Raw genomic sequence first — 15,295 nt, forward strand, 5'->3', positions numbered from 1 at the left:
TAGTGCAATATGATCTAATGAGGCACACAAAATTGACGATGCTAGGAGGGAGAGGCTAGGTAGTCATGTGGTTGCCTCTTTGTCCCATTTACCATTGCACTTGCCGGTCTTACTAAGACTTACGTTGCTTCGTGACACAGACCTTTACGGCCTATACACAAAAAAGACAGTTATCCTCTGGCTTTGTGCGAAAAAGAATGAGTGTTATGAAGAATTTGGGAGGATACCCACTTCTTTGGCTAGAATACGTGAAGGACGCTTCCTTGCAACGGAGTCCTTAACCTCATCACCGTTTTGCTTGTGAATTATCTGAAATTCACTTTGTTTTCGGGAACGCATCTCGCTACTCCCGTGTCGACTGTATGTCTCGTATCGATTACCATATTAATGACCGATGCCTGAATCCAAATATGGTAATTTGTATTGACAACCCCTCTGATATTCACCTTGTGTGAAGCGTGACCAGACCCTTTTGGGATATCAGGGTATAGGGCCCACGATCTTCTATATAATTCTTCCTCGTCTGTTCCTTCTCTTTTCTTCTCTTCTCCTCTTCGCCATCTACAACCTGCCTTCCCCCCCATATCAAGATACGTAGTAAGTTTTCTCATGATGGACTCTGACTCTGGTGATGAGCGAGAAGAGTGTTGATCTTCTGTTCTTTTCTTAAGACAATTATATACATTACTGACTATTTGCCAAAGACATTCCCGAGCCACCGCCGCTGCTCCCACTCCTCGTGGGCCCAGTAGGGCCGAACTCGAACGGTCGAAAGTAAGTTCTCTATATTAGAAGATTATGTCTGATTATGATTGATTTTGATGACATACTGTTATGTTATTGATAGATATTGATACTAACTAAGTTAAGTTTATAGATCATAGACGCTCTCGAAGACGCGGTATCGATGTACCTGCCGGCGTGCTGCCGGTAACCAGACTCCTGACACCAGCCCAGAAGCTCCGCAAGAAAGATGAATGGACTTCCTCGCGCAAGGAGTTGGTAGACCAACTTGCCGCTCATGATGAGTCATACAAGACTGAGATAGAGCCGGACGAGAAGCGATTGGCTGATGTCGAGGATGCTGGTGTAGTTATCCCAGAGGGGGTTTTACCCCCCACAAGGGACCTTACCGAAGGACAAAAGTTAAGGAAGAAGGAGTTGAGGGAAGAGATTACTAGACTTAAGGAACTTGAACGAGAACATAACGAAGCTCTTCAAGTCAAGACAGAACAATGGGACACTGCTCGGAGAGCTTTAGTAGCTACTCTGGAACGCCATGACTCCGAACGCCAAGAGTCGTTTGCCCCGGACTACAAGTTATCCAAAGAGTTGGATGAGAAGATCAAGTCCGCTGTCTCGGAAATCAAGGATCTCGTGTAAAAGACTGATACCGCCTTTTACATGATGGCTGGTTTTATGGGACTGAATTCGTGAATCGAATTGTCCAGTGCAGAGTTAGTGCTCAATATGCCACGGGCACCTTCCCATTTAGGAGGGAGGTCTCGAGCACAACATCTTCTTCACCCGTTTTACTGCATGTATTTAGATCATCTTCGTTATCAGACACTTACAAACAACAAGACGCTTCTGCACGTTTCCAGGCAGCTGTCAGCTGATCCTTCGCCTCTTCTTCCTGCGTGGCCTCCGACCATCACCTCTTCCAACCAACCAACCAACCACCCAGCCCCTTGAGATCTAGATAGATCAAATCCATATATATTTGACCCTTTGTCTTGACGATTGATTTGTCTGCAAGTTCTTGAAGAGGATGTAGACGCCTTCGACGTAGCTAGAGAAATGTTCCCTCATATTTTTATCGAGCAATGTGCCGTCATCGTTCGATGGCAATTGCAAATCAAATGTCATTGTTATACGGGCAACAGTTGTCCTCATGTTCATGAGTGCTAGCGGCTTGCCGATACATGCGTAGGGGCCTTGAAATAGTCAGATTCGCACTTACAGGCGTGGATCAGAATAGGCAGACGCGCTAGGCTTCCTCCACACCGGCCTTCGCTCATGCTACACCCTCCGCCTATCTTATAAGGTAAGATCCCATCCATTTAAGATATAGCCTCTTCGATCTGTTTTACTGCTTTCCCAACCTGGGTAACTCTATTACTTGAGATACCAAATCCATGCCTCAGGAACAAAAGTCCTAAGAGTAGCAGGTGGTAGGATTCTGCCTTTTCTAGGGCCCAAAGCCTTACCTTAAATGGATGGGATCTTACCTTATAAGATAGGCGGAGGGTGTAGCATGAGCGAAGGCCGGTGTGGAGGAAGCCTGGCTGGTGTGGCGGTAGCGCCTCCCTCAGAATATTGGCAGATTCAGCAACAAGATATAACCCACCGAGTAAAAAAGGTGCATAGGCAGATTTATACTTCATCGCCTCAGGGTATTTGTACCACCTCTCAGGAAGGAGCCGATTTGCATTCTCGTAGAAGACATCGGCTAGAAAGGTGAGCATTTGCTTTGTCAGACCGAGGAAACATATTGATCACTTACATCTTCCAATAACACATTGCGGGCAAGAGACTGTCATGTTTCCTGGTATGTAGGTGTCACCGATCATGATACCCTCCGGTGGTGTCTTTCTAGGAATAATGCTTCCAATTGGAGGATGTAGGCGGAGCACCTCGTTGATAAACCCATTGAGATGTCTTAGACCTGCTATTTTCTCGTGCATATACTCTCCGCTAGGCTCGACAGCACATAGGCTTAGCTCCTCGCGGATCATCTTTACGTGTACTGGGTGTTTAGCCAGCTCGTAGATAACGGTGATTAGAGCTGCCGCGGTAGTGTCACTATCGTCCACTTGTGAGCCTGTATTGCTAGAAAGAATAATTTCGAATAGCTGCATACCTCCCTGCTGCAATTATCAATTCAACATCCCCAAGCAACTGATAGAATTCTTTAGTTGTAGGTACTCGTCCTTGCAACTCCACGAGCAGCGACGAGCTGATATCGGGTATTTCGGGCGTTTCCTAAAAGCATGAGCGATTTACCCGAGCATAAAACAGCAGAAAAAGCCTCAAAGACAATACCCTCATTCTCGTCTTCAAGCGCTGATGGCTAAACTCCTCATATCTCAAGGCATCCTTGTTCATCCCCGGTATCGAGCCCAGCAGCCGAAGGGCCCAAATAGGCACGGAGTATTCCAACGGTTTGAGCATATCATTCAATATCTGTATTGCCCAGTGGTTGGCACTAGCATCTAACAAGCCGAAAGTTCTACCGAAAGCTAAGTCGCCCATCACATCGTAGCTGTACCATGTGAGATAATTGCTGATGTTAATAGCTTGATTATCAGCGGCCGAGGTTAAAAGATCAATGAGCTTTTGTCGGTAGATTTGAAGGCGTTTTTCGTATGCTCGAAGTGATTTATCGCTGAAGCCTAGACTCCATACTCTCCGTCGTTGGTCATGAGCTTCCCTGTTTCGATGTGCATGTAGCGATTGCACTGGTGCACCGAGATCATAGAAGGGCGCTTTAGTGCAGGCGGACTTAAATCCATAGATGATATTTACGGCATCGGGGTGGATTATGGAGAGATCAGATGGGCCTATGCGCACAAATTGTCCGTACTCCTTATGCAGCTCTTCGAGGACCTGGTAGAGGGGTTGGTGAAGAAGCTTTGCTGGTAGCCAGAACCCAGATAGACGTGCACCTAGGGGGCCGGGAAACCGTCCGAGCGGATGAAGAAACACCCTGTAAATGATGAGGCTGCAGTATAGGCCCAGCAGATGTGTAGACATTAGGCTCAGAGATGCGGTGCTTGCTCGTGTAAATGAGATTTTTTGTGCATAATGAATTGTTGCAGCAATTAGTATCGACAAGCCACCATACGTGTAGACATACCGAATCGGATAGAGATGGTGTTCGCCAGAGCGGAAGTAGAGGCTGTGAGCTAGCACGCCTAGAATAAATGCTCCAGCTTGTAGCTGTAGTCCGCTTTCCATCTTCACGACCACAGGGTTGAAGCCAAACTTGTGAACGAGAAGGGTATTAGTGACATCAGAGATTGCTAGAGAGCGACAATTTATCTAACACGGACTTGCAACAGTGAAATTGTATCTATGCTGCCTAGTGTTCCTGATGAGTTCGATCAGTGGTACAACCAATGCTAATCTGATGTCGACTTACCCAAATTCTTGAATGGTCTTTTCGAGTGTGAGGCAAAATTGTCCATCTACTCTCACAGTCGCATGAAGCGGAGAAACCCGAGCAGGACATGTATTGGCCCTGAATCTGAGATCCCTTTTCCGCAGTTGTTCTATCGTTTCCTGCAATCTTAGACGCCGGTCCTGGAGTACCTTAAGCGGGCTAGAACCCACCCTTGACATCGCCTGAACTGGTACTATGCTTGTGACATATAGCAGGTTGAGCCTTTCAATCGCCAGTTATTTAAGGTCGTACGATGTTCCTGGTAGATGTCACATCTGTCCAACGTTTGTGCATTGTTGTGGACCATTTGCACACCAGCCCCCTCTTACCTTAGCTTAAAGGGACTAAACTAGGCTCTGAAAGTTTCTTCTGCAAAATGAACAGTAAAGGGACTTGGTCTGCGCCTACTGAAGAGTATCTCCATGACACAATAGAGGTCTCTACAAGCATCTTCTATTTTTTCTGGGACACGGTTTACTCTAAGCCTGAGTCTCTCAGCGCCAACTCGCTCCACAAACTTCAGGCAGTAACACCGGAGTTCGGAAAATTTACTACCTGCAGTGGAGTGTGAGGGATTTCAACGAGCGTTGCATATCTGAATGGTTACACAGGTATCGGCTTTGTGCCCGCCTTGTAGTGCCTTTCTGTTTAGAATGCATATATGCCCGCACAACAGACAAGTGCGACACTCCTCAACCTCGTTCGGAGTGGGAACGGTGGAATTCTTGATCATACTGCTTTTTGTATAAGAGCAATACACTGACCTCTTAGACCAGCAGATCTGCGAGCATCATAACCCGAGATATAGTTTAAACTAAGATGGCCTCACCTTTCCTGGGCGACGAAGCCTCATCTCATCCAAAAGGTATGGAGGCATCACCACCTGCCGCTTCACCTGAGCATCAGAAGGCGAGCTCTGGAATCAACGTCCAATCAACCCACAGACCATGGGATATCATCGTGAAATACATAACTTCAACTAACGCCGCCGAATCGTCCTGGTGGAGGAACATTGGCCCACTCCTTGGTCGGCTGCTGCAAATAACAGGCTACTCTGTGCCTATGCAATTCGAATATTTGCTCTTCGCACGAAATCACATTGTCCCCGCTCTCGGACCGTATCCGCAGCGCTGGCCAAGCGTTATGACCTATACGGACTTGCCGATTGAGATGAGCGTTAATTTTCAGGATCACCATGCATCGACTGTTCGTGTGGGCATTGAGCCGATCTGTGAGCTCGCGGGAACATCCAACGATCGATTCAATCAGACTGCTACGGAGCGGTTGGTTGGTCGACTGTCTACATTGGGAGGACTTGACCGCATGCTGTACCATCATTTTGTTAGGGATTTTGGGATCACTGAGATGGAAACATTGAAGGTGAAACAAGGGGAGTTTAAGAGGGACTCAGTGCAGTCGATGTATAATATAGGGTTCACTTTTGAGAGGGTTGGGGCAGCTAGTGTGGATACGAAGGGGTATGTTTTTCTCAGACTGAAGGAGAAGGCATCTGGCATGCCTATGCAACGATTACTCCGTGATTCGTTGAACCAGCTGAATGTGACAGCAGAGAGAAGAGACAGTGAGGCAGTTCAGAAGGTGATTGAGTACATGGAGGAAGGTGGGGGCTTCAATGAGTACACATACCTGGCTTGGGATTTTGTCGATTCGGCCAAGTCCCGAATCAAGGTTTATGGGGTGCTTGGAGATTTAAGAATGGAAAAGGTTAAGGAGGTATGGACCATGGGTGGAAGGCTGAAGGATTCGGCTACGACGCAGGGCCTGGAGTTGGTCCGACGGCTATGGGAATTGCTGGAGGGCAACGGTCAACAAGGACAACATCCTTCCAAGGCGCCAATACTGATGTGGAACTATGAGATCCGACCGTGCCGCGACGAGCCCATCCCGAAGCTGTACCTCCCACTTCTTGGGAGGAACGACATGTTCGTGGCCAAGACGCTGGCGCGCTTCTTTGACTCGCTCGGATGGGCGGACGAGGCTCGGAGCTATGTGGCTAACGTGCAGTATCTGTTGTGAGTTCTGCCCTTTCCCGATCACAATTATTCCGACTGACGTTGATGACAGCCCGGATGAAGACCTCGAGCTGTCTGCCCGGCTTCACTCGTGGGTGTCACTAGCGTATACCAGCCAGGCGGGGGTCTACGTGAGTGTGTACTATCACTCCAGCCTGGCCTAGAATCGAGTCTTGGAATCATCATCATCATGAACATCGCACAATGGTATTATTATGAACTGAACTACCGCATAAAAAAAGTCGTATGCGTACGTGACCATCTGGCGGACATCTAGGCGTTCTGTGCGACCACCACACCGGTGAGTCAAAGCAGGGTTAGGATCGAAAGAAACCCCAGAGAGGGATATAGGCTACTTCCTAAGTAAGACGGTGGCCAATTTCTTTTCCACTCGGCGGGGATTGGCTACCGTCCGGCTATTGTGCGGTACCAGCTGACCAGAGCCGAGATGGGGACTGATTCACCCCATGGCACCCCCGCGGAGCTGAGAAGCGATGGATAAGACAGGTAGCATGGGAGAGAAGGAAGAAAAATTGTAATCCGGCCAACGAGGGAGGGGCGCTCGGGCAAAATCCGCGCGCAGAAGGATTCTTGGGATGGAACGAACTGGGTCTCGTGTCCGGGCCGAGAACCGTTGATTCGTTGGGAGGAAAACCTGGCGAGCAAGTTGGTGGCTGACGGGATGCCAGTGGAAGATGGAAAAGTTTGCTAGGCGAGTTGGTAGTCTGGGACTAGATAGAACTAGATAGAACTAAGGGTAAGGATAGCTCGGGGTTTTACCCCGCGATGGAGCCACGCACGGCCGGGGGGTGAGGGTTTGGGTTGTTCGCTTACCCCGGCGGCCATTGGCGGTCTGGAATTGATTTAGAGTTGATAGGACCCTGTGCAGCCATTAAATTGCGGCGTAAAAAACAGGAGGTAGAACAGAGAATACCATGGAGACTTTTTCATAGATGGAAGCCCAGATCTGGGGAAGAAACAAGAAGAGGGAGAAAGAGACAAGCCGCGACAAGGCGGGCTTGGCTGGTGGAGTTGGAGCTGGAGAGCCGCTTGGCAGTAAATCTGGGGAAATCTTGGCGGGGGAAACACACACAGAGAGAGAGAGTTATAACACTCTTTCATAGAAAGGAATAAAGGTAGTAGGCTCTCGGAGCACTCGATGACATCAGATGAGCAATTGACATGGCCAACGATGTGTCAAAAATAAATAAAGTGCTCATACAAACAAAGACAAAGGAACAACAAGCAGTGCTAGAGCGTGATGATGGCATCCGGCCTGACTAAGGAAATCCCCTGGTCATTTACGATTTGCCCAGAAACTCTGGTTGAGGGGCGGCGTTAAGCTTTCCAACCTCTCTCGTTGCTTTCTGTTCCTCTCTAGCTTTCCAAAGCTTCCCCAGATGACTTGACGGGACCCATCTGTTCCGGAAGATGCATCTTCCTCCTGCTCGTCATGGGAGGGATCGGCATCTGTCCGGCCATGCTCACCGTCGTCGGCTTTCTGTTCCAATTTCACGGGCTTCGTCCTTCTGCCCGATAATCGGGGCATAAAAGCCTGCTCCCCGCCAGTCATGGCTTGTTCGTTTCTTTTTTTTCCTCCGACCAGGCCATCCCTTTTTCCTTCTTGTTTACCCAACCGCGCAGCGCTCGTAGACGCGCTCTTGCCGTGGTTCTTTTCCTCCCTTATTCCACCATGTCCCACTACTACGAAGGGGACAAACCCTCTACGGGGGTGCCCGTTCCCGTCCAGCTGTCAGCTGCTGACGAGGATGAACAGCCCACGATGAGTCCCATCAAGTACATGACCACTCGTCTTACAACCTTGGTGCCTCCTATGAACCCAGCTCCCAATCCCTTCAAAGCGCTCATGCTCCTCAATCGGAAGCAATGGCTCTTTTTTGGGGTATGTTTCATCCCAAACCTCAAACGCCGGACACTCTTCTTGCGCCATGACTAACCGCGGTTCTAGGTTGCTTTTGCCGGCTGGACTTGGGATGCCTTCGATTTCTTCACCGTGTCCTTGACTGCCACCGATCTTGCAAAGACATTCGACAAATCCGTCACCGACATCACCTGGGGCATCACCTTGGTGCTGATGCTCCGGTCCGTGGGCGCCATTACATTTGGAGTCGCTGCCGATCGCTGGGGTCGCAAGTGGCCCTTTATCGTTAATAACCTCTTGTTTGTCGTGTTGGAACTGGGTACGGGTTTCTGTCAGACCTACAAACAATTTTTGGCTTGTCGCGCTCTCTTTGGAATCGCCATGGGTGGGTTGTACGGCAATGCCGCGGCGACCGCGCTCGAGGACTGTCCCATGGAGGCGCGCGGTATCGTGTCTGGTTTGCTGCAGCAGGGCTATGCGTTTGGATACTTGCTGGCTACCGCATTTGCACGCGGCCTGGTCAATACCACCTCTCATGGGTGGCGACCGCTCTACTGGTTTGGGGCCTGTCCGCCCGTGCTAATTATCATCTACCGGATGTTTCTGCCGGAGACCGATACTTTCCTTCAGCGCCAGGCCACTCGAGAGCATGTTCGCGGTGGAGTGACTACAACATTCTTGTCCGAGGGTAATACGGCCTTGAAGAGACATTGGCTGCTTCTGATCTATCTGGTCTTGCTCATGGCTGGCTTCAACTTCATGGTATGTTTGGATGCATACTTTTACTCGATTTAGTCTATTCGGCATCACTAACCAGACCCCAGTCTCACGGCTCCCAAGATCTGTACCCAACCATGCTTGAAAACCAATTCAACTTCTCCGCCGATGCCGTTACTGTTACCCAGGTCGTCGCCAACCTCGGCGCCCTGACCGGAGGTACTACGTGCGGCTGGGCCAGTCAGATCTTTGGTCGCCGCTTCTCCATCGTCTTCATATGCATTATTGGCGGCGCGCTCCTCTACCCCTACACTTTTGTCACGAACCACAGCGTTATGGCCGCCGCCTTCTTTGAACAATTCTGCGTGCAAGGCGCATGGGGCGTCATCCCCATCCACCTGATGGAGCTGTCGCCGGGTGCTATCCGCACCTTCGCGGTGGGTACGGCCTACCAGCTGGGCAACCTCGTCTCGTCGGCTAGTTCGACGATCGAGTCCACGATCGGGGAACGGTTTCCCTTGCCCCCCACAGAGGAGGGTACCAAGCGGTACCAATATGGCAAAGTCATTTGTATCTTTATGGGCTGTGTGTATGGATATACGATCTTGGTGACGCTGATCGGCCCCGAGAGGCTAGGTCGCAAGTTCGATGTCGCGCATGATGGTGATATGGCGGTCGTGGCGGCACAACGGGGAACGGATGGGGAGGTGGAGGTAGAGGGTGATCCAGAGAAGGGCACGTCGAGGATGGTGGAGGGTTGATTTGATCTGTTGATTAGATGTACTGCTGATGATGTTATGATGTGATGAGAAGAGTGATATTCATTATGTTATATAGCCGATTACAATGCATGAGATTGTACGCTATGTTTGTTGGCTTAGTACATTGTTTGACTCCGTCCCGAGATGTCTCACTCCACCTGGCCCAACATCCTATCGCATTGTAGAGTCTATGACACAGAACAGATCAGTGGAGATGTCGCAGATACCTAAATCATGGTAATCGATATCATTAGTCCAGGCACTGGTACAATAACAACCGATATTGATTGTAGAAGCAGTAAGAAAGACATCAGAATCTGCTTAATAATCGATGCTCATCAATCCCCTTTGGGACCGATCACCGGGTTGAAGATGGAGGCTCATCATTGTAATCATCTCTTATTGAGTGGCAAAGAAAGCTTTAACTTACTAAACTATAGATAATGTTGATGGCAGGAAGTAAGCAAAAATGTTCGAATAGTGGTCTTTTCCCCTGGGCACACAGACCCTTTTATACAGCCAGCCGGTCAGGGGATTTCTTCCTTAGGCAACCAACCAGCCAACCCCGCACGGATTGGAACTAAACTGCATTCATTCCAATGCAGTGAACCGGGATGCTGACAGTCCGTCCTGTAATGCACGTTGGAAATATACTTTCTACTCGTAGGATACCATTACTAACGAATTATTTGTATAGAATACCAGTAGAAATAGCTAGTTGTTTGAGTTTAGATCGAGATCAAGGGAAAAATGGATCCACTCTCGGACATTGGCATCGCAATCTCGTGGAGCGGAGATCGGCGACGCTCTTTTCTCAGGGTCTGATTGATTCATGACCTTAATTTGAGTTGGAGTGCTGAGCTTATGGTTCATGGTTCTTACCAACATGTTGATGGCTGTCATTATTCAGTGCGGAGATGGAGGGATACTCTATGGGCCCTCCCCTTCTGTCTCTGACATCAATCAGTTTAGTTTCCTGGTAGATGTATCCTGACGGTACTACCTCGGGGTTTCGAACATCGTCACCTCATCTTTCTCTTTTTCGCCCCCTACCCACCGTTTCTATTTGCAATGCAGATGCATTAGATACCGTTTATCTGAACTTGGATTTTTTTCAGTTCCACCTCACGAGTCAAGAAAGAATTGAGATCGTCACCCCGACACAAAGAGCTAGGGCAGCGAAAGAGAGACGCCGACCAGAACCGCCAAGCCCCGGACCGGGACTGGCGCTGCTCTCACTTTCCCTTACAACTTACTTTCATTTCACTTGCTCGTCTTCGTTTGCTACGCTCTTCGCTCCTCCTCCTCCTCCTCCGTTTCGGGCTTCATCTTTCCCTCCCTCTCCTTTCGACCTCTTCTCCCCTCCGGTCGTTTCGGGTTTCCTTTTCTTTCCTTTCTTTGGGATCTCTCTGTCCTCCTCATCTTTCCCCGGTCGGCTACTCCCTCGTTCGTCCGCAATCCAAACCCCCCGACTGCAAGGGTCCGATCTCAACGCCCACAGGAGGTAGAGGGAAGACCGCAAAGAAGACGACGAGCAGCTTCAATCTCCAACGCGACTAATATATCTCTCCTGCGTTTGGTCCGACCGGCAGCTGCAAACCCTCATTCGCTCAATTCCTCGCGATCCGATCCGTTGGCGCATTCCAGCCTTTTCCTCAGGGTCCAACAAGCAGCCGTGATCCCCTTGCCGCCTGGCTGCTCCTCCTTCCCCCCCCACAGATTCCTTACGATCCTACCCTCTTCCCCCGAGACACCACCACCGCCTTCTCCTCCTCCTCCCCTTCTGCCTCCGAACACGGCTCTTCCCCCCCCCCAATACGTGCTGGATGAGTATCTCGATCGCCGCCTCTTCCAATGCACAGACGCTCGTCTGGCTCGCCAGCCGAGGACGACGCTGAAGAATCCCTGGCCCCCGTCTCTCGCACCCCGACAGACCCGAGTCCTGCGCCTCAAGTCCTCGATCCGCCGGAAAAATCGCGTCCGCAGGCCGCTGCCAGGACCGGCACCAGCTTCGATCTTCGTCGAGATGCCTCCAACCCGCGTTCCCGAAATTCTAGCCTTTGGCGCACTTCCTCCTCCACCGAATCCCGCTCCTCCGCCGTTATGATGCCGCTGGCTTCCCAGCGATTGCCCATGGAAGCCTCCCCGGACGGTCACCTCCGCTTTCGACCGTCGCGCCTCCGCAGTCCCTGGCCCGTTTCCATCCTGACCGCGCTCACCACCCTGGTCGCCTCGATATTTCTCTTCTTCATCCTCCGGTCCTTCTCCGAACGGCAAATTGGCGGCGATGGCTGTGGAATTCCCGTCATGAGTCCCACCTTCCTTCGCATGGTGGGTTTCGATACGGAACATACCCGGTTTGCGAGCAAGTATAATCTGTTCCTCTATCGGGAGGAGGGTGTCGACCCGTACAACCAGGAGAACTTGGGCGTAAGTACCTGGCCAATGATTGTGCCGCGTGGCTGTGGCGTTTCCTCCCCGATCGCAGGCTGACTGTGTATTCTGCTACATCCAGTTAAACGGTGCCCCTGTCCTCTTCCTCCCCGGAAATGCCGGCAGCTATCGACAAGTTCGCTCACTGGCTGCCGAAGCCTCGAGACACTATGCCGACGTCGTCCGACATGATGAGGAGCGGCTCAAATCAGGTACCCGCAGCTTAGACTTTTTCATGATCGACTTCAACGAAGACCTGGCGGCCTTCCATGGCCAGACACTACTCGATCAAGCGGAATATGTCAATGAAGCCGTGTCATACATCCTCTCGCTCTACCATGATCCGCGACGGTCGCGGAGGGACCCTGGCCTTCCCGACCCCAGCGCGGTGATTTTAGTTGGGCATTCCATGGGAGGCATTGTCGCACGCACGGCGTTAACAATGACGAATTACCAGGCAAACTCGGTCAATACGATTGTCACCATGTCTGCACCGCACGCAAAGCCCCCGGTTTCGTTCGAATCGGACATCGTTCATACATACAAGCAAATCAACGATTACTGGCGGGATGCCTACTCCCAGACCTGGGCGAACAATAACCCACTGTGGCACCTTACGCTGATCTCGATCGCGGGTGGTTCGCGCGATACGGTGGTTCCGTCGGACTACGCTAGTATCTCGTCGCTGGTTCCGGACACGCACGGCTTCACGGTCTTCACATCGACGATCCCTGATGTCTGGATCGGAATGGACCATCTGTCAATTACGTGGTGTGACCAGTTCCGCAAGGCAATCATCAAGTCCTTGTTCGACGTGGTGGATGTCCGTCGGGCCAGCCAGACAAAGCCCAGGGCCGAGCGCATGCGGATCTTCAAGAAATGGTATTTGACTGGATTAGAGCCGACCGCTGAAAGAACGCTTCCACAGAAAGGTGCGTATGCGATAGCACTCGTCGATACTGTTGCTAACTGTTATTAGAACCATCTACATTATTGACGCTGGAAGATAGCACCAACATCATCCTGCCGCAAGGCCAGCGACTAATTCTTCGCGAGCTCGGCCACAGCCCGAATACCAACGTCCACCTGCTTCCCGTTCCGCCGCAGGGTGTGTCGGGGAAGAAGTTTACTCTTCTTACAGATCAGAAATTAGACAACCCCGGAGAGCAGGGGACATTGGAGGTTCTCTTCTGCAGTGTCTTCCCGTTGCACAACGGCAAGTTTGCCAGCATTTTCTCGATGAACATGGACTTTTCCGGGAGCAGCGCCGGCTCGACGCGCCTGGCTTGCAAGAACGCTGCAGAGGATGGCATACACCTACCAGCGTCGACGAGGACCTCGAAGCAAGCGTATGACCGGACCTCTCCTTTCTCGTATCTCCAGTACGATCTGGAGGATTTGGTCGAGCACCAGTTTGTGGCAGTGGTCGACAAAGCGCGGTCTCCAACTCGCGGCTGGGTGGTGGCGGAATTCTCCGACAGCTCTGACTCGGTCATCCGAGCTCGTGTGGGCTTGGGCGGCTTGCTCAGTGCTGGACTGAAGATGAGACTTCCGGCGAACCGCCCAATGCTCACCGAGGTGAGAATTCCGGCGCTGCATTCGAGTTTGTTGAATTACAAGCTTAAGATCGTCCGCCGGGGTTACGGAGAACAGCCCGAGCTGTTTGCACCGCTATTGCGCCAGTCGATCCCTGATCCCCACGAGTCCAAGTTCTTTGTCAATGTGAAGCAGGTCAATGTCAATCTGCACGGTGTCGCTCCGTTCATGCCTCCGCCTCTTCGTGAGCAAGCCACCCTGGGTGGAGTGTCTTTCCATTTGTGGACAGATCCGAGCAGCGAGTCAACGGTTGACATCTCCTTGTCGGTGGACGTCCTGGGTAGTCTAGGTGAGCTCGTGATGCGGTACCGCACCGTTTTTGCTGCCTTTCCGATTCTGGTTATTGCTTTGGTTCTGCGCAAGCAGTTTCAGGTCTATGACGAGACGGGTTATTTCATCACCTTCGCCGAGGGGTTGGATAGCACACTGCGGTCGTCTTTGCCTATTTTGCTGCTCGCAATGTCGTTGCTGGCTTCTTCCCTGGCTACGTCGACGACGCTGCCTCCAAGTGATGATCCATTTCATTGGCGCACCAACTCCACGGAGTCGCCCATTGATTTTACGAAGAATGACCTACTGTTGGGATCGCAGGATGCATTCTTTTGGTTCTTGGTTCCTGTGTTCGGTCTGATTAGTGTGGGCGTGTGCGTGATGATGAATTATGTGGCTCTGTCCCTGCTGTCGGTTTTGTCTTTCTTCTATGGTCTGATGAACAGCAAGTCGGGGTATATCAAGCGTGATGACAAGGGGTGAGTTATCCTCTATGATTTTGCATGCACAATGCTAACCATATCAGCAACCTTCCCATCTTTTCGGCCCCTACGCCCAGACGGCGGTTGATTAACACCGCTATTCTTCTGATTCTTGTTGCGACTACTATCCCGTATCAGTTTGCCTATATGGTGGCGTGCATTGTGCAGCTCGCTACTTGCGTGCGAGCCCAATGGCATGCGAAAGAGACGGTATGCATACTTGCATTGTTGACTTGCGTTTGCTAATAATCACAGAAATCTACGACTCATTATAATTTCGCCAATCTTACATACTCGATCTTTCTCCTGATGCTGTGGATCCTGCCGATCAACATCCTAGTCCTGCTCGTGTGGGCACATAACCTTGTGGTGCATTGGTTCATGCCATTCTCCTCCCACCACAATGTGCTGTCAATCATGCCATTTATCCTGCTCGTTGAGGCCATGACGACAGGAACGATGGTCCCTCGAGTTAGCTCACGGTATGCTCCTTCAATACTAGTGTAAACTCAAAACTAACTGAACAGGCTAAAAAACGTCACCTCCCTCATTCTCTTCGCCCTTGCCATCTACTCCGCAGTCTACGGCGTCTCCTACGGCTACCTTCTCCATCACCTTACTAATCTCTTCGCCGCCTGGCTCGTGGGCATCTACCTCTTCAGCAGCGGCTTCTCACCCCGCCGACTTTGGCGCATCCTAGAAGGCGACGACGCGAACTCCTCGGCCGAACCAGGGAGTAGTCACATGAAGAAAAAACCATAATTCTACTACACCATACATATCTTATCCTTTATTCTTCTATTATATGTCCCGTTGCATCTTACCGGTTGCGGACCATGATTAACGGCGTTTTGCTATTCTTGGAAGCGGCGTTTGCTTTTTGTTTTCTGACCGTGGGTCGTTGTACAGGATTGTGCTTGTTATGTGCTCATATGAATGATTTTATATTATATCGT

General features: G+C 50.7%; 5 protein-coding genes across 5 annotated transcripts; 4 read left to right on the plus strand and 1 right to left on the minus strand.

The window, feature by feature from the left end:
• Positions 1-612: 612 nt before the first annotated feature.
• AtWU_07890 (aromatic prenyltransferase, DMATS type family protein) lies at positions 613-1,383 on the plus strand (the record flags this gene model as incomplete). Its single annotated transcript, XM_035502999.1, has 3 exons — positions 613-646; positions 705-774; positions 885-1,383. The coding sequence occupies 3 exons, from the start codon at positions 613-615 to the stop codon at positions 1,381-1,383; spliced, it is 603 nt and encodes a 200-aa protein (XP_035358892.1).
• Positions 1,384-1,707: 324 nt separating this feature from the next.
• On the minus strand, positions 1,708-3,960 carry AtWU_07891 (cytochrome P450; the record flags this gene model as incomplete). Its single annotated transcript, XM_035503000.1, has 6 exons — positions 1,708-1,937; positions 2,351-2,452; positions 2,507-2,805; positions 2,864-2,985; positions 3,046-3,709; positions 3,860-3,960. The coding sequence occupies 6 exons, from the start codon at positions 3,958-3,960 to the stop codon at positions 1,708-1,710; spliced, it is 1,518 nt and encodes a 505-aa protein (XP_035358893.1).
• A 1,024-nt stretch (positions 3,961-4,984) lies between these two features.
• AtWU_07892 (reverse prenyltransferase) lies at positions 4,985-6,362 on the plus strand (the record flags this gene model as incomplete). The annotated part of the gene is made up of 2 exons (XM_035503001.1): positions 4,985-6,198; positions 6,251-6,362. 2 exons carry the CDS (start codon positions 4,985-4,987, stop codon positions 6,360-6,362), a joined length of 1,326 nt encoding a protein of 441 aa, XP_035358894.1.
• Positions 6,363-7,891: 1,529 nt separating this feature from the next.
• On the plus strand, positions 7,892-9,558 carry AtWU_07893 (sugar transporter family protein; the record flags this gene model as incomplete). The annotated part of the gene is made up of 3 exons (XM_035503002.1): positions 7,892-8,101; positions 8,168-8,842; positions 8,905-9,558. 3 exons carry the CDS (start codon positions 7,892-7,894, stop codon positions 9,556-9,558), a joined length of 1,539 nt encoding a protein of 512 aa, XP_035358895.1.
• A 1,854-nt stretch (positions 9,559-11,412) lies between these two features.
• Positions 11,413-15,101, plus strand: AtWU_07894 (GPI inositol-deacylase; the record flags this gene model as incomplete). The annotated part of the gene is made up of 6 exons (XM_035503003.1): positions 11,413-11,988; positions 12,074-12,923; positions 12,971-14,336; positions 14,384-14,549; positions 14,595-14,821; positions 14,867-15,101. 6 exons carry the CDS (start codon positions 11,413-11,415, stop codon positions 15,099-15,101), a joined length of 3,420 nt encoding a protein of 1,139 aa, XP_035358896.1.
• Between the last annotated feature and the right edge of the window lie 194 nt (positions 15,102-15,295).

The sequence above is a fragment of the Aspergillus tubingensis genome, assembly GCF_013340325.1.
Source record: "Aspergillus tubingensis WU-2223L DNA, scaffold_8, whole genome shotgun sequence".
Classification (NCBI taxonomy): domain Eukaryota; kingdom Fungi; phylum Ascomycota; class Eurotiomycetes; order Eurotiales; family Aspergillaceae; genus Aspergillus; species Aspergillus tubingensis.